This window comes from Trachurus japonicus, chromosome 6, assembly GCF_045865225.1.
Source record: "Trachurus japonicus isolate A0001 chromosome 6, Traja_1.0".
Taxonomy (NCBI): Eukaryota; Metazoa; Chordata; class Actinopteri; order Carangiformes; family Carangidae; genus Trachurus; species Trachurus japonicus.
In genome coordinates this window covers 11,229,309-11,248,237 of record NC_140912.1, presented here as the reverse complement: position 1 = coordinate 11,248,237, position 18,929 = coordinate 11,229,309, and the positions used below count along the sequence as shown (strand labels likewise).

At 41.0% G+C, this 18,929-nt stretch overlaps 1 protein-coding gene across 1 annotated transcript; it reads left to right on the top strand.

Moving 5' to 3' along the window:
• Positions 1 to 4,753: 4,753 nt before the first annotated feature.
• LOC146985625 (T-cell surface antigen CD2-like) lies at positions 4,754 to 6,321 on the top strand. The gene has a single exon (XM_085778712.1). The coding sequence runs from the start codon at positions 4,860 to 4,862 to the stop codon at positions 5,889 to 5,891; it is 1,032 nt and encodes a 343-aa protein (XP_085634838.1). The 5' UTR covers positions 4,754 to 4,859; the 3' UTR covers positions 5,892 to 6,321.
• The last annotated feature ends 12,608 nt before the right edge of the window (positions 6,322 to 18,929 follow it).

Genomic DNA, 18,929 nt, shown 5'->3' with positions numbered 1-18,929 from the left:
AGTTCATTAACATTACACAAAGGATCCCTGTGGATTTATTTATTTTTATCCTCTGATCGCGACAGATCTATTGTAATGAATTGATTCTGGTCCATTATAAATGTCAGATGTGACGACGGCCCACAGAAAGCCTGTGTGTCGCCCCAGTTCAAAGAACCAGCTCTTGGCTCGGACTGTTGTCACTGTCCCTGAGATTACGTTGATTTTGGAGCAGGGGGGGGCACCAAAACCCCCTCATCCCTCGAGGCCATCCAAAGCCAAAGTGTGAGTCAAGGGTCTCACAGCCAGGCTGTTACGCCTCCATCTGGGCCCCTGAATTAAACATCAGCTAGGCAGACGGGCTCCCCACCTTAGAGCTTGAGGGACTAGGAACTGAGGCCAATTAACCCATGCCCAGTCTATTCAGATCTTACTTTGTAGCCAATTAAAAGGGCATATTACAGAAGGGGATCAAAATGGTTATAAAGGGATAATAAAAATGCTTGTGTTAGATTTGACAGGCACTCAGGGTACTGTTGTATGAAATGATACTGATTGAGAGGATTTCTTTGTCCTTGGCAATGACTGAAAAGTAAACATGTTACAAAGGCTGAAGATAATCATCAAAGATAACTGGATCAATTCTAAGCTTTCCAAGATCACTAATAATATTTGCTTCCAGTAATCAGAGAATAACTTGAGCCGTTTTTTGTTGAGTAGTGGAACACTATTACTAGAAAATCTTGCCTTGACGTAAGACACTGTTTCATCAGACACCAGTTTGTTTGTCTCCATTGCGACTCAGTTCCTCTTCTTCAAGTCTTGACATCTGTCTAGTGTGAGGAAATACTGCAGATGACACAAGGACACGAAAGAGCGTGCACGACCAGAGCAGAAGTGAACGGAGTGAGGATGGTTGTTTTCTTCTATCATTGTACCAGATGGAAGTGATCACAGATGTGACCTGTTGTAGCGTTGTATATTGCACAGTAAAAAAAACAAAAAAAAGGCACAAATGAGCAAATCATGTCACTAAAGAAGCCTTATTATCTCTTATATCTGCAATGGATAATTTAAAATGGACTTTTATAGAGTAGCTACGAGTATAAACACCAGTTTCAGTGGACTGGGGGAAAAAAAATATCGTAGGTTAACAGGATGCAGACTCTGGTTGGAACAGTGCCATGAGTGTCCCCAAATAATACGTCTAGGATTTATCTTCATTATGTGGAGGCTGTAAGTATTAGGACAGTGATATGTTTTTCATTGCTCTGGCTCTCCTCCAGCGCTGCACTGGATTTGAAATGAAACACTTTCTATGAGGTTAAAGTGCTGACTTTAAACTTTGAGGGTGTTTGCGGATGTTCACATAGATATTAGATGATCAGTGTTGGACTTTTTACCTTTGGCACTGGGTAGGAGGGGTGGGGTGGTACTCTGTATGAACATGGATACAAATCCTACATGGTTTATCAGATGTGAGAGTAAATAGCCCGAAGTTGATGGAAGTTCATTATTGATGTCAAAAGCTCTGGCTCGGCATGCGGGTATGAGACGAAAGCAGTTTTGCAGAAGACTTAATGTACATGTATATCCAAACCATTTTGGAGAAGTGATCTATAATCAATAAAGATGAGTGAAGCAAAACAGGTTTGTTTGTTTTGGAGAGATTCTCAGGTATGCAACCAATAGGAACCCAATGGAATCAATAGAATCCTATTCTACAAAAAAAAACAAAAAAACAGATAAAAGTTTTTATCACTCGTTGTGTGAATCTTTTGCCGGCAGTGCTGACACAACTGCATTGGGTGCTGAAACCCAGAATATATCTATAAAAAAAAGTTGGAACTGAAACTCGGTTGACAACATTTGTTGCATTTGGGTGTACGTTTCCGTTGCCAGGTACTGTGAGATTGCTCTGGTATTGCAGACTCTTCTTTGGCTCATGTCAGCTATGATATAAAACACAAGCGCACTACAGTATATGTCTGCTCACCTCTTCCTCAGCTTGTACTGTATCTGTGAACCTGCTGCTTATCAACTCAGCACTCACACACACATGCACACACATGAACTTATTTGAGCTGGCAGGGAAAATTCTCGAGGATATAATCCTTACAACATTTGTAACAAGGAATTCATTGCGTTCAGCTCTCAGTACGCCCCCACTCTGAATAGTTAACATTTTACATCAATGCGTTCCCCCAGGGGAGGAAAACGTGTAATGACGGTGAAACTAAAAGAAACAGGTGTTCTTCTCTTGCTCTGGGTAACTTGGAAGGTGTCGAGAGTCACACAAAGATTGTGAATCACTGCTAATTGCATGAAATTACAGTCTCAGGCAGCAAAATGATTCTATTGTAGCTCGAGACAGCAAAGTTAGAGTCGTGAATTATTGGAATGATGCTAAGTGAACAATGAGTGGCTGACTGGGAATGCTGTGGGGGGATTTACAGAAAGATTTACTTGATTATGATGTTTGGAGTAAGTGCAAAAGCAAATTATTTATTTAATAACATGAAAACCTGCCAACTCAGTTTCAAATCCATTAAATTAAAAACTTGAGGAAGATGAAATAAGCTGAAGCTATTTGTCACTTGGAAACTTTTTGGATTTAAACCACCGATCTGAATGAGGTCAGAATACAAGCAGAGTTGGCTGGGGTCTCTGATTGTGCCTAAAATGTAAGGGGCTGTTGTGCAACCTTCTTCAAAGGAAATTATTCAATTATAGTTTTAATTGACAGCATAGCCACCGTCTCTAATGAGAAAATACACATACTCTACAGCTGCTCAACTGAAGCCACCAAAACAAAGGCATTTGCAACAGATATTCACATGAGGCGGTGGTCTCTCATTATTCAGACGCTTTATCAGGAAATGCAGCCGTGACTAAACCAATTTGGACTCGACAAATAAAAGTAATTTGTATTCTTTGACAGACAAAAACCAATAACCAGGATAAATAATGGAAAGGCCAATGGGGAAATATATGACTGATAATAAATCTTGGAACTTCTTTCATATTATATCGGAGCCTAACTTAATATACAGACATTGTCTTGTACGACTGGGTGCACTCTGTTTGCAGAACACACATCACGCAGCCTGGGTTATTCATGTTGTGTCTGTCAAACTTATATTTATTTGTGAGAGGTCTGAGATGTTCACCTCAGCAGTTTGATGTTAAGCTGAGATTTCAGATAAGCAAAGGCTAAAGTAACACAGAAAACATGGGTCGTGTAACATTTTATGGATCAAAGCTGCATTAAATACCATTAGATAACGAACAGTTGCCTCCTTAAAGGGATAGTTCAACATTTGGGCAAATTGGCCCATTGCCATAATCCCTATAGTCATAGCAGTAGGTTTGTTACCTTTATTTGTCGGTGCAAGCTATTTTTTAGAACAGCGGAGCAGAGCCGCAACCTACTCAGAGCTACGCTACGGAGGCTAATGGGATTTCTTGGTTTCCCTCATCAAACACATCAAATACACAATCCAACAACACCAAAACGCTCTGGTGGACAAGTTGTGACCTGCACATTCACCACGCTATGAGATAATAGCAGAACGTTACGAGACAGAGTTGTTTTTGAGGTAAATTCATGCAAAACTGCTGATGTGCGTTGCCTTCAGGGGCAGTTTTTCGGCAAGCAGTTTCTGCATTTGCCTCGAAAACAACTCTGTTTTCGTGAAATGAAGGCACTTTGGCTTCATTTCACCCAGGGCAGGTATCACGCTATCCGCTTGCTTGAGCTTGTTTGTGTGAAGTAATTCCCAGTAGTGTAATTCTCAGTGGTGATATTTCAGTGGTGATAACTGTGTTTTGACTCTCTATCTAAATGTAGCACCATAACTTTCATAAGTATCAGTTGCTGTTTGAGGTGCATGGGTTTCAGGTACTGGCCCTCATATGAGTCAACAGATGGACATCTAGCACTGTGCCAGGGGTAGACAGTTTGACTGGCAGGCAGTATTTTGTGTGACATGCACCAGCAGCGTCTGGCCTTGGACTCTATGTGACTCTATGACAGCCACGCCAGTGGACAGAGCACCATCAAGACTGATTTTAGTAGGATATATTGGACTTTTTAGTCCATTACCCCACTATAACAATTTAATATCATTATTGACAAGTTACTTCTAGGATTCCAATTACTAAAACAAAATATAAATTATGGTCTTTGATTAGCTAGATGAGATCAAATTGATCCTTAGGAGAAATTTCAACTGCAACGGAGTATTTAAAATGTCTAATATAACCCAAAATCATGAATGTATGAATAATTATATTTGAATAATTCTGAAAAAAATAAATTCAGATTTTTGTCATTGTCGTAATTTAAACTGTCACTTTCTGTGATTTTTGTATTTTGAAACTAAGACATTTGAAGCGGTACAATATTAGCAAACCAGACACTTTTCACAATAACCTGGCTCAACTTATTTCTGGCTCATTGCATTCTGACATCTTTAAAAACAGAAGTTAAAGACATTTCATGTGGTTGTTCTTAGAAACACTTAAACCTCAATTTTGTTTTGTCATGCTTGAAATAATTGCAACGATTTACGTGCAAAAGATGCATGTTTCTATATTAGTCCTGTCACGGGGGAGGAAAATGTTAGTTTCCACATGACTATGACAAAACTTTATGTTATATTCAGAGAACTGAAAGTAGACTGTTGGGAAATAGTTTCCTTCCTACTGGTGACTCGCTTCTCTTAAATGCCTTGAACTTTGTTATTAACGTGCCACTTATATTCTGGTCTCTCTCTTAACCGCGGATTGAATAGACTGGACTGACGGATAGTGAAACGGTTGTGTGATTATTTCTGAACTATTTGACAAAAATTCAGGAAGTTTCTACTCTGTAAATCATGGCATGTTTAGCTGCATCACTTGGAGTCATTATTCTGTCGGGATTCATCCACCTGCTCTCGGCAGCAAACAAGGACACCTGCGACCACTACGGTGCAGTTGGACAGAACCTGAACCTGCCTTTCCTCTATGAAGGGCTGACAAACACACATGTGCTAAAATGGAAACACAACGACACACTGATTTTTCTCAGACAGCAAGGCAAAGTGACTATTGGAAAGACAGAGGACGTTTCTACATCTGGAGCTCTCCTGTTGAGGAACCTACAATTCAAGAGTTCAGGGGCTTACCAGGCAGAGGTGCTGCACTCAAACAGTACTTCATCTAAAACATGGAGCGGGCGCCTGTGTGTGATCGAGAAGGTACAGAAACCTCAACTCACTTACGTCTGTGACTTCAAGACTAAAGCCGTTCATCTAACCTGCAACGTGGCCAAACCTCAGGGTCTGGTGTTCTCGTGGACTCTTGATGGAAAGACATTAACCAGCGAAACAAAACAAACACTGAGCATTTCGCTGGTGCAGTTGAAAGGAAAGAGGAGCTTCACATGCTCCGCAGCAAACAAAGCCAGCACGGAGAGTAGCGAGACCGTCAGTCCAGCCTGTCAAAGTCCGCCACCGTCACCGCCGCCGCCACCCTTGGTTTGTTTGACACGCAAAGTCGTGGTGGCAGCGGCAGCAGGAGGAGTAAGTGTGATTCTTCTTATGCTCATCGTTATCATTGTGCTATGTTGCTGCCTGAGACGACACAAATCCAAGCTGAGAGTCAAGGAGAAAGGGGAACTCAGAATGCTTTCTCTGACCAAGAGGGAGCCGGACTCCACCGGCCCAGTGTACGAGACCATGCACCCAGGTGAGGACTCTCCGTCCCCGAGCCCCAAGGCCTCAGAGAGAGCCTGCTACCAGAGTGTTTCTGAGCCTGAAGCTCAGACGGGAAACAAACCCCTGCAGCTTCCCACAGCTGCTGAGGAACGAGAGCCTTCACCTGTGCCAAAGCCGAGGACGAAGGGTCCCCAGACGGTAAACAGCTGAAGGTCCTGCTATCAACACAGACATTGTAATTAGTGCTGTAATTATTTGTGTCTAGGACCAATGGGCTATGTCGTGATGTGCTGTGGGCCCAGGAAGAAGAGTCTGTGGCAGCAAAAAGACTTTCTTAGCAAATGCAAATGTGAAATCTTCATTATTTCTGTTAAAGTTACATTTTCTTTTTATGTTTGAGCTTCTTCATTGTTCAGAATTGTGCATTTATTGGGATATTAAAAAGGTGCTGTTTGATCCCCTCATGGTACAGTCGACTGTGATAGATTCATTTCCGTTTTCATGTGTCATTCTCATAATGTGTGTAACGCTACTGATGATATGTGTTAGAAATGAAGAAATTTGATTCTATGAAAAAAAAAAGATTTTTCTGTAATAAATTTAAGTGTTAAACTGATGATATTCAATATTTTTCTTGAAGTCAACAAATCCAACAAAATCAGCAATGCACTTTATGCATATTCATCCACATGTATTCTTTATAATTTCCAGCTTGTTGGGGGGGGGGGGGGGTTCTGGCTGGCAACAGATTATCATATGATGGCGGTGGATTGTGCTTTTGAATTGTTCTCTGTTGATGTTTGTGCACATGGGCCAGATTTGCTGCGAGATGTTCATTCATCGTTGTAAACCATTGGATGTATGATGTAAACAAGGAAGAACTTCTCGCAGCAAATCTCGCGCAGCCACTGGGAGCTACTGCTACAAAAAGTCTAAAAACAGAGATCAAATTAATTTTTTCCAAACAACTTTTTCATGTGGCGGCTTCAGGACACTTGGCCCAGTACGGATGAGCAGTATGGAGGTATCTGGATGTTTCATAGTGTGTGTTTTGGATGATTCAAAAGTTAGCTCTATCTGGGGCGGTGTTTAGCTCAGTTGGTAGTTGGTAGAGGACCCGCCCCATGTGTGTTGAGGCTATAGTCCTCATTGCAGGCAATCCCGGTTCGAATCCCGCGCCAAGCAGTCCTATCCTGCGTGTCATTACCCCCCCTTTCTGCCTCTCATTTCCTGTCTCTCTTTCGACTCTCCTGTCCATTAAAGGCAGAAAAGCACCAAAAAACATACTTAAAAAAAAAGTGAGCACAATCCACTGTCATTATGAAAACCCGTTACCAGCCGGACCCCCCCTGGAACTCCAAAGGAGTTTTGATAACTCTGAAAGTTATTTAAACCCTTCCTTGGCATGACGGTGAGGTGACAATTGGTGAATTATCCCTTTAAGTGTCTGTGGCAGTCAACCTCCAGCTCACTAGCTCTGAATGAAGATGTAAATCTTTAGAAACAGGTCACAGACATAAATTTTAATACTTAAGAGCCAAATATTAGAAGAAAAAAAAAATGGAGGGACACTGTTTAGCAAATGTTTTTCAAACATGACACTTTTGTTGCTTTAGTGATTATTTGTGACCTCAGGCCTGTGACTGTGGGGTTGACTGAGATAATCTGTGTAAAAAGGTTGTGTTCATGGTGATGAAGGGACATGTCACAGTCTGCTTCATTTATGTGTTTATAATAGTTTTTTGAACTAGCAGTAAGTTCCAGAAGCATTTGGATACACAGGCCTCATTTGTTCACAGTTTCATTCGATCCTTGGTTTTGACCTTTTCAGTGAAACTGAAAATATGGACCAGCAGACTTATCCATTAACACGTCTTTGTTTTTGTAAATATTAACTGGTACGGTACAAGAACTATAGGAAAAAAACAAAACTATAAACATGCCCTTATCTCCTCTGTCTGAGAGACCTAGTCGTGTGAATCTTAAGATTAAGAACTGGGTTTTCTAAAATAGAATCACATTGTATGTTTACATTTGTTTGAAATAAACGATGTTTATATCTCTTGTTTGTATGGAAAACTACATTAAGCAGCTTATCTGTGTCAAACACGACCCTTTGTTCCAGCTTCTTACATGTCAGCATTCTTGCACTTATTAAAATTTGCTTGCTTGCAAGAAGTTATTAAAGGGGAAAAAAATCAATAGAGGAATGGATTAGCTAAGGCAAATATCTATTATCTCCAATGGGTAAATGGTAATCCACACATGAAAGTGTTTGCTGTCTCGCCTAATGCTGTGTGACAGCCACATAATGGAATCCCCCTGAGCGTCATCGCCTAAAACTTACAAGCCAATGTCATCTTTTGTCAGGCCCTGCTCCACTCCTGCTCTCTTTACATGGCTGAAATTTCAGTCCAGCCGGCAGGGATTTGGCAGCAAAGCTGGTATCTGCTCCTGGAACAATGTCATTTGTCTTTCTTGAGAAACACTGAGACTTGGCTGGCAACACGCGTCATCACTTCCCCTTACCGGCTAAAAATGTACAGGATATACATAGACGGGCATGAGCAACACACACACATGCATCCACACAAGTGAAGTGTATTTCATGATACAACTTAATGAAACACATCTTGTATGTCTTTGCCAGATCTGCCCTGGAAATGGAAGGGAAATACTTCTGAAATGTGTTTAATCAGTGGCTCTTGGAGTCTAGAGGATATACCCTTTTGATCTTGGAGTGCGTGTGTCCAGGAAAAGGGTCAATTACCCATGGAAAGTATTTATACTCATGTCAGATCATTCTTATTACAGTTCTCTAGTTGTCATGGGCTGCCAAGTCTGGGGAAAGCACAAACCAAATCAGAAAATCAGGGTTCAGCCAGCGCAGTGGCCTTTTTCATCAGATTTGTCTGAAAATACAGAGATGATTATGACCTATTAGCATTCTTGAGCTAACACAGCACTCCTTGACCTCAGTCTCTTTTCCTGAAACTTGAAGCATACAAAGCGGCGAGTAAGGTGAAGCCACAATCTTCCAATCAATTCATCATTTATTGAAAAAGCCAATATGGCCAATTACTCTTGAAAATCAAACAGAGATTTGTTGACAACGTTGTTTCAAGCAAGGGCCTTTAAGTAATTCCATGTGGAAAGGGAGTGGAAAGCTTAAGTTGCGGTCGTGCTAAACACTCTGCAGGATTGTATTAAAATGCTGTTAAGTCCTCTTTCAGATGTCTCATGAAGCATCACATTCACACTAGATGTCAATACACCATTCCTGTTTATTTTCTCTCCTCCCTCTCTACACCTCGCGGGCTTTTACACACTTTTTTCATACAGCGCAGGCAATTTGTGGACTGGCTCGGCACAGTCTGCGGCTGCCTGCAACACACCAAATCAATTTCACAAATTTGCTGAGGAATCAGGCTGCACTGATTTTTAATGGGGGCCAGAATACTTTCCAGACCTCAGCAAGATTTAGCACCTCACAGACACTGGATGCCTGGGACCAATGCTCAGAGCACATACAAGTTTTCTAACATCTGACTGACTCTAATATGATTTGTTCAAAATGCCTCTGGAGGCAAAGTTGAATTTTCACTTTACAACAAATTCAGCCAAGCTCTGCAGAAACTCTTGGCTGGTTTAAACTAGTTCATTTGAATGTTACCTTCTCAGCAGCAAGTTACTAAATCATAGTCAGCTATATGCAGACAGAAAATTGAACAGAAAGTCACTTGTAGCATCGCTAAATAAAACCACAAGTATTTTTCTTTTCTTTTTTAGGCCAAACATTTTATACTAAGTCCAAAACCTTGGAAAATGTTGGCCTGTCTTTGTTTATATTCAGTCTTCATTTATAATTTCAGGCTCTATAGAAGGAACTGACTTGACTTGTTTCGGTTGGAGATTAACATCAGGCTTTCAATGTTATACTTTGTAATTAGAGGTATACCATGCCTTTTTTTGTGAAATGTAACTTTAAAGCTTCCCATTTTTCAATAGTAAGAATTAGTAATTAAAAATGTCACATCAGACTAGCCAAATGGCGAATTAGATAGCTATTTTATCAGATAGATACCTTCATGTTAGCTTTGTCATTCAGCTTAGTGAGGTCTTCATTACATCTGAACTAGCCTTGTTACAATTATTATATATTTGCCTGATCACAGATATTTGGGGACTACAGTTATTTTTGCATAATGGTTGCACCCCCTTCTTCTGCGATGGTTTAATGACACGAGCGACAAACTGTTAATTTATAATCTTCGATGACCGCATTTCGATGAGCATCTACTGATATTAGCATTGTGGAACAGAAATGCAGTTTGGATTTATATGATCCAATGTTTAATGCCAATAAATGGCTCTGCTTCTTCACAAGGTGCATGTGTATGAATAAACTATGTTTAGGCTTATGCTGTTATAGTGGCATAAAATGATCAGACAAAGACAATTAAGTCAATAATCATAATAATTTTGGAGGCAATTAATCGTCAACTAAAATTTCAGTGTGCTAGATAGCAGGGATTCATTAGATATTTGTTGTTTTTAATATTCATTTGATTCTGTAATCCTGCAGAATATATGAACAAATGATATTACAGGTGACTGGAGCTTTAGTTCATCCTTCATGTGACGTTACAGTGACTTACTCAGGGATTTTCCATGCAGTGTCTATGCTCTTGGAATCATGGCAGATTAAACCAGGACTTTTCGACAGCAGAACCTTTGATACGAGTCCTTGAAGAAGCAGGAAAGTATTACATGATGCTCATATTAATCACGCACAGACTGAGAATCTTATGTGTATGACAACACATCCTGTCCTTGGAAACTTTGTCATGTGTGGTTCTCTTTCATGGTTACACAGGGATGGCTTTTTGAATCTCTGTTTATAAAAGGATTTTGCTTTACCGGATTTCCCTAGCAGAGCAGTTCCTCATTCTGTTCCCTGCACTTGTGCCAAACACTCCATCGTTGTCTGCTCCGACATGGTGGAAGAGACTCCTGCTGAAGCTGAGTCCAAGAAAACTACAACAAATAGATTTTCAGCATGTCTCTAATTTGTAGCCTAACAGTTTGAACATTTTTCATGGATAACCCAAAATTGCAACAACGAAAGACAGAACGTTGGAAGAAGATGAACAGATGGGATTCACTTTGGTGCTCTCTCTCTCTCTTTTTTTTGAGGGACAAATCCAGAGTTATCACATCAGAACCAACTTTTCAGAGGCCTAATGAGAATTTACTGGTTGAATCTCAATTTTGGCAACGGCAGCAGTTAGGAATGCATGTATGAATCACATTGATACCCCATCATGTGCCCAGGAAATGAGACACAGAGGTCGAACAGGATGAAAAGATGGACAGAATCAATGTTCAGACCATATCAGCAGCGAGTAGAACAAATATTCGCATAATTTCATTCTAATGCCTCAGCAGCTGCTCTCAGCCAGGGGGGCCTGGCGTGTGAAAAGAGAAAAGGCTGGGAAAACAACTGTAGCCCTTTGTCAGACTCTGACTCCGACAGGAGCGCTGCTGCCATATAAAGCCAATGAAGGAATGTGACAGCACCAAGGTCTGCAGACATGATGCAGAACATCACTGCTCTCAGTGGAGATTTTAAAAATAGTTCAGTGCGACAAAGACCCACTGTACTGTGATGTATTGTGTATTCATTGGTTCAATAATACTTATAATAATAATAATAAGATTCTGCACAGATCCACTGGGAATATTGAGTAATGCTTCCCACCTGTCCTGTCAGTGTATTGTAGAAGTCACAATCAAGCTGTAGCGCTCTCCACCACCCACGCAATGAAACTCAAAATAATTTATTCTGGAAGTAAAATAATAACTTTCTTTTTCTTTTTCTTTTTTGAAGGAAACATTTTTGGAAAATATAACTTTTGGGTCTGTACCACAACTATACATAATTCAGTGGTTGAGATAACAAGCAGCTAAACCTCAGAGCTGCTGCAACTTGATAGGGCTGTCGCTTTCCCAGAAAGTTCAAGTTTGAACATACTAATGAATTCAGAAGGCGGGATGCAGCCATCACGCTTCTGGGATGAATGTGGCAAAAAGCAGCCAGTCAGACCAGGTTGTGTGTGGTTGATGTTGCGCCACCCGTTTTTGGTATGTGTGCTAAAGAGCCTTATCTTTGTTGGTAATGTTGTGATCAACCTACACACTACAACAACAGGGCAGGGAATACAGTACATCAAAATTAAAGGGACATTGTGTAACTTCTCCTGTTATCTATTCACGAAAATCGATTACTTTGTTCAAAAGTATGTTTTTCATTAATCAGTAATAACCCCCATCAACAAACTGAAGTGTCCGGTAAGCTCTGAATTTGCCGTTCATATCATTCATGGAGCGGGTAAGCTCGGTGGTGGCTGACATGTCGTGCCGCCATGTTTTTATGTTTAGTGGCAGCGTGACGGGAAACCACGGAAACTCAGCGGAGACACCGGAGCTGTCGGCTCAGGTCGAGGTGGCGTCTGTGAAAAGTCACCGCGGTAACGCAGTGAGGAGGAATGGAGCGTTACACTGATGCTGCATTCACGTGCAGTCGGGCAGACGGCCGTCGGTAACAAACCAGATGTCATTTTAGTCACAGAAGTCGAGAGAAAGCCGGTAAAACGTGGGTCAGGTAAACAATACGACATTGCCATGGCAACATATTGTCAAGTGTATTGTTTTGCCTCATGCTGACGGACCACTTGTTTACATAGATGTTTGTTTATGCCGTTACGTGCAGCGGCTGTCGTCCGTCTGACGTCTGCCCAATTACACTTGAATGCAGCATGAAAAATACGATTGAGTTGCTTGCGATATCTGAAATCTTCCAGATAACTGCCATACTTATCTATAGTGACCTGGTATCTGAATCTTTCGGTTCCAAAAAAGAAAAAGAGTTAAAAAAAGAAAAAAAAAAATGAATAGGTTACTGTCTGGTTAGAAATCTTAATTTAAACACAGCTGGTTGAGAATGTGAAGAAATACCCACAGTTATTCGTGCCTATCTAAATCCTGTTTTTGTTACTTTTCCATTCATTCCTAAGTGCATAATGTTGTAATTGACATCCTCTTCAACTATAAAATCTGGCTTCTCTAATTATATTCTTTTTTAGTGTGGAACAACTGGAAACATAGTTATATGCTTTTGCACAAGTTTTAAAATGGGTTTATGCAACCATTTGGGCAGAAATCAGGCTCCGACAGCAGTCGGCGCAGCGACTGGTTGAATTAACGCTTTTAAAATGGACTCATCATTTGTTTTACAAGCTTAGGTTTTGGAAAACAGAATCTCATCAGTTTCTAAAGGCAAAGTCTGTACTTTTACTTACTGGAGTGCTTTTTCCTGCTTCACTTAGTGAGATTGTGTTCAGATCATGTGAGAGTTAAAGGGTGCTTCACAGTGTGGTTAATCTTGTGTTGTCTGTTTGTTATCCCTCACCAGGTGTATCTCGCGGCTTGTCTCCATCTCGGGCACTGCTTCGAATTCCAGGTGAAGCTCTCGCACAGGGGATGAGTCTAAACAAACATTCCAGCAGAATCAGCTGTAGACAAAAGAAAGGCGGTAAACTCCAGTCCACAGATTCTGTAAAGCAAGACCTATCATTTCCACCACAACCGCAGCTCTGTAATAAAAATGCTTCTATCAGCCAAATTACCTATCCACAGTCTTGCACCTGATATAAATCAGATGGAAGAAAAATTCCACCTCCACTTCTAATAAGCAACTTGTGTGCACAGACTGGATGTTCATACAGAGATCAAACATATCTGAAACATTCTTGGAGATATAGAGTGTGCCAACATAAAATTACACCCTGACAACAACAAAAAAAACAAAACAAAAGAAAATCAACACCCTGCAGCCGATGAGGACGATTTTGCACAATAGGACTTTTTTTGCTTTGACATGCAGGGAAAAAACATTTAAGATGATTCTCCCAGATAGCCAAGATCCCTTTTGAGGAACCCCAACGAGAGATAATTTGGATAGTTTGAAGCCTTTGTCTTGGTCTGCAGGCCTATCTCATCTCAGAGAAAACGATCCCTTGAGCCTTATTGTGCGTGTGGATCCATGCAGGGATAACAGCATGTCAGTGAAGAGCCATGCAACAATAGGTCAAGATGAGAGAGGTGTAAAGGTGCGACAGAGGGGCTTACAACACAAGCTTTTGCTTTGACTATGGCGTGTCTATCTAACAGAGCATCAACACAACACTCCACTGGTCTCTCTGTGTGGCCTCAAACATCTTTCAAAGGTACTCTGCTTTTTGCAGTGGTCTCATACAGTGGAAAATTGCCTTGAAAAGTACTTTATCGGCAAAATAGATAAGAGCTTTAAAAATGTGTGTTGACATGTTATTTATTGCTGCCATGGTGACAAACTAGTTGAGCGAATTGCTCAGGAAAAAACTAAACACACACATTAAAAGGTATAATGAGTAGGAATTCCCCCCATCTAGCGGTGCGGTTGCAGAACGTATTCTTGATGTTGCATTCACGTGAAATCGGGCAGACGCTGCATGTAACAAGCGTCTATGTAAACAAGTGGTCTGCCAGCACGAGGCAAAACAATACAGGCGTGACAATATGTTGTCATGGTGATGTGGCATTGTTTACCTGACCCACGTTTTACCGTCTTTCTCTCGTCGAGTAAAATGACATCCGGCTGTCTGCCTGACTGCACCTGAATGCAACGTCAGTGCCTCCGTCCTTCCTCACACTACACAGTGGTGACAGTTTTAACAGGCGCTACCTGGAAAACTTTCTCCCCGAGCCGACAGCTCCAGTGAGTTTCTATGGTTACCTATGTACGGTCACGCTGCCACTGAACATAAAAAATGGCGATGCAACATGGCAGCCTCGGTTCGGTGCGTCACCCACCGTGTATTTGTAACGACTTGTAACAACTCATTCTAAGGTACGAGAAAGCTTTCATTTGTATGCGGGTGTGATTTAACTTCAGTGAAATACGTATTTATGAAAGCAATATTTGATTTTTGCTAATAAAAAGCCAAATAAGTTACACACTGGGGCTTTAAAGTTGAGCAAAGCCAACAGTGGGAAGTAGAATACTAAACTGCTGTTGTGTGAGATACACACCACTGTTAATCTTTTTTATTCTGCAATAATATGAATAACAGCAAACAGTGAATACAAATAAGAAGTTATGTGTATTTTTAGCTGAGGAGAATAAAGAAACATGGAATACATATTGATATCATGATTGGCCACTGTCACAAATCATTTTGCAAGGGTTAATACTGACACGTGAATGTCTAATAGAGTACATTTAATTGTGTGTCTAACAAGTCTTCTGGGCCAATTAATCAGTGTCAGATCTTCAAGTCCTTATGGCGACTGACAGACAGTCTGGTCAAAGCGGCCACTGATACTGCCAATAAATGTGTCACAAGCAGCTGGGTGGTGTACATCGCTGAGCTGGCGTACCATATGGGGTGCTAAAACGGAATCAGAAATCCTACTGCCAGCATGGCATGTGAAAAGCTCATTTTTTGTGGGGTGGGGGGTTTACATGGCACGTTATATTTCATCCTACACTGTAACAGTGGGTGGAAGACACGAGGCTTAAGAATTTGACGAGCTTTGGAGAACAATGCAGGCATGCGTCGGTATAGAAAGTCACCACATGCCAGTCAGCAGTCTTTAGAAAGAAAAAAAAAAGTAAAGAATCCATGCCGATCACATGCTGGGCAGATCAGCAACCACCTGTTTTGTTTATTCAGTATTTGCAGAGCTAACAATTTCTTCCTTTGCGTAAAAGACTGATTTCATTCCTCTCCCAGGTAGCAGACAACATTAGCTGCAGGCATGAGTGGTAATGATCCTAAAACACAGTCGTTACACTCAGGAAGAGCCTGAAGCTTTTTCTACAAAAGTGGATTTTGGGCATTGCTCCATACATTTCATTCATTTTATTTCATCTATGACGAACCTTTACACATCCAGACATGAATTAATCAGTTGTACAACACATCCTCAGTTACAATTATGGGTTTGGGAGCTTAATTTCTTTATCGTGTCTCAACAGAAAAAAAAAAAACTTGGATTAGTTTGAATGTTGTCTTTCCACACTTGTCTCAATCTGTTTCAAATACATAAATTCATCCATCAGTCAGTTGTGTATCTAATTATCCTTTGCAGCGGGTGGAAACCAAGTCTAGCGCACATTAGGTGAGGGTTGGGCCACAGCCTGGGCAGGTTACATACCATACATGGACTGATAACCACTTGCACTCAGCCCTATGGGAGTCTCAAAAGCATTTCACCTGCAATTCACACAGTCAGTGAGCACATGAAAAATGTGTGAAGTAAAAGCTTGTCACAGTAACCACTGGGCAATCTGAATCTCTCCACAGATATCATCCTATTCTCTCAAATCTCTCTCCATAGCTCAGTTTTACTTCCAAATGAACAGAAATTCATTTGAATATGAGATTAATATCAAGATGGCAAAGAGAGGCTGTAAGAGACTGTAATGCAATAAAAGCCTGTCATTGGCTATTGTGCTGGCCCACTGAAGTGGCTTTGTGTTTAAGTAGCGCTGCTGCAGACTGGGATGAGTGCCTCTTACCACGCTACCATGCTAATAGACTGCTGGTGTGTGTGAGTGAGTAAGAGAGAGAAAGAGGTTGTGGGCATAAAAGGCTGAGCAAAGCACACACACACACACACACACACAACTAAACAAATGGACTCATACAAAGACATACCCAGACACACATACACACTCACTGTCTGTAGCCCAGACAGAAAGACATGCACAGCGGCTCTTAGACTGGCTCTTAATTAGAGCAGGTAGACACAGGGGAGGGGGGGAGGAAGGGTGGGGGTGGGTGGTGGACGTTGTTGGGGTTTGAGGGCCTTTTGAAGGATGAATGGCTAGAGGAGAATGTGGCTTTTTTGTGTGGGTTTAGTATGATCACAGCCTCATACAAGGCAACAATGATTAATAATCACAACAGAGGTTAGGGTGCAGCGAGTCCTGGCGATAAAGGGTGCAACCAAACGTTTAAGTGTTTAGGAATTTACCATTTTTCTCTTGTCCAGAGATCGTATCTTCCCCTGACAGAGGAGGGCTATAGTCTGCATGTCTCTCGGGTACAAGAAACCAGAACCTGTTATTTAGTCAAGCACAGAGGAAAAAGTGGCTTACAAGAGCAGAGGACCTTCAGAGAAGTGATTGATGTGAGTTAACCCTGTCAAATGCAGGGTTATGGATCAGCGCAAAATGGGACATAAATCACTTCCAAATGGTTTTACCTACCACTGTGAGATCACACTGATGCACTCTTTGTTCTTTTTACCATTTCTCTGAACATATTCAGCCAGTTTGGGTATTCTAATACTAGCAGTGAAATCGCAGGTGTTTGTTTAGTCTACATGTGTTGAGGCCAGTGATGAACCTCTTAGCAAAATGTACCATGTCCATTTGACTTGTGTGTAAATCCTCCTATCACATCTCCTGGTGTTAAAGATCCTACCATGTTAAAGGGATAGTTCAACATTTTGGCAAATTGGCCCATTACCATAATCCCTATAGTCATAGCAGTAGGTTTGTTACCTTTAATTGTCAGTGCAAGCTATTTTTAGAACGGCGGAGCAGAGCCACGAGCTACGCTACGGAGGCTAATGGGATTTCTTGGTTTCCCTCATCAAACTCATCAAATACACAACAGTTTTGCATGAATTTACCTCTAAAACGACTGAGGGAAACCAAGAAATCCCATTAGCCTCCGTAGTGTAGCTCTGAGCAGCTCGTGGCTCTGCTCCGCCATTCTAAAAACAGCTTGCACCGACAATTAAAGGTAACAAACTTATTGCTAAGACTATAGGGATTATGGCAATGGGCCAATTTGCTATAATGTTGAACTATTCTTTTAACCGCTTTATTGCACATCTGATTTGAAATTACCAAGCATTGATATAATTAGGAAACATTTCAAGTTTAATATGATACATCCTACATAGTGATGTTATTTCTGAGGTCAACAGGACCCCAGAGAGCTGCCATATCTGATGTCTTATGAATAAACTGTTAATACACTGCATCCAGAGAATATGAATACTATTTGGATTTCAGAGAGTTAATACTGTGTAAAAAAATAATAATAATAATACTGTCAACAACAATCAGTGTTCTGTAATTTTTGTTTTTGATGCTGCAAACAGAAGTAGCCTAGTGTGGTTCAAAATGATTTCTATGGGCAAATAAAATTAGAAGGACCAAGAAAGGACCAAGAAAGATAAGTAGTGTGAAGAAGTATATTTTGGAGCTGTAAAAGACAGCTCGGGGTCTCCAGGCCCCTAACAAAACATTGGGGTTAAGGATTTTCAAGAGGTGACTTCTCTGTCTTTGGCTGCGTCTGCATCCCATCCAGTATGATGAAGAAAAAAAAATCTACTCCTCTTCAGCAGTATAACAATTGAGTATGGAAACATGGACATAATCTATTCCAAGCTACCTTGACAAGAATTCCCTCATGACCACTAACGTCTTTTTCATAAGCTTTGCGATTTTTTCCACTGAACACATACAACATGTCACTTTTTTTTCGCACGCACTATGAAAACCCCAAAATGCTGCAGCCACAAGAAAGACAATGTTGTGCCATTTTGTGCTTTCTTTTTTTTTTTTTTTAGAGGATTTCAGCTGCTCTTATGGTCTGTTGTCTGTGTCCATCACAAGACAGGGCGTGTGTGAGCAGCCTCTAGGCTACTGTATGTACGTACCTTGCAGGCCTCTTGTTATTGTGAAATACAGGAGAACAAAGGGGACATTCTGTTAAGAGGTTTAATACACCCAGGTGATGTGAGCCACAACAGTGTGTAAAAATCTCCAGAAAGCTCATTTGATTGGAGTGTTAAGCTGTTAAAAATAATAAGCCCCTCCCGCCCCCCCCTCTCCTCCCTCCTGTTATCCAGAGTCCTGTTAGTTTCGCACACAAAATACCGGCCACAGCTTGCAGCTACAGCCGTGTTTGGCCTTTGCCTCATTCATTCTGACTATGCTGACATGGGGCAACATTTTCCAGGCTGCTTAACAGCCTTAAGTTTTACAATGGGAAAGTATTTTGTGCAATGAAAACACTGCCACTGGTCATAATGTGTGTATTTCCTAAATGACATGTCAGCAAGCTTTTATGACTATTTTCACTTTGAAAACAAACGCTGTGGTTGTACAGCAAATAAAGCACT

Coding starts and splice junctions, on each gene's coding strand:
- LOC146985625 (XM_085778712.1), top strand. CDS start 4,860: ATGGCATGTTTAGCTGCATCACTTGGAGTCATTATTCTGTCGGGATTC.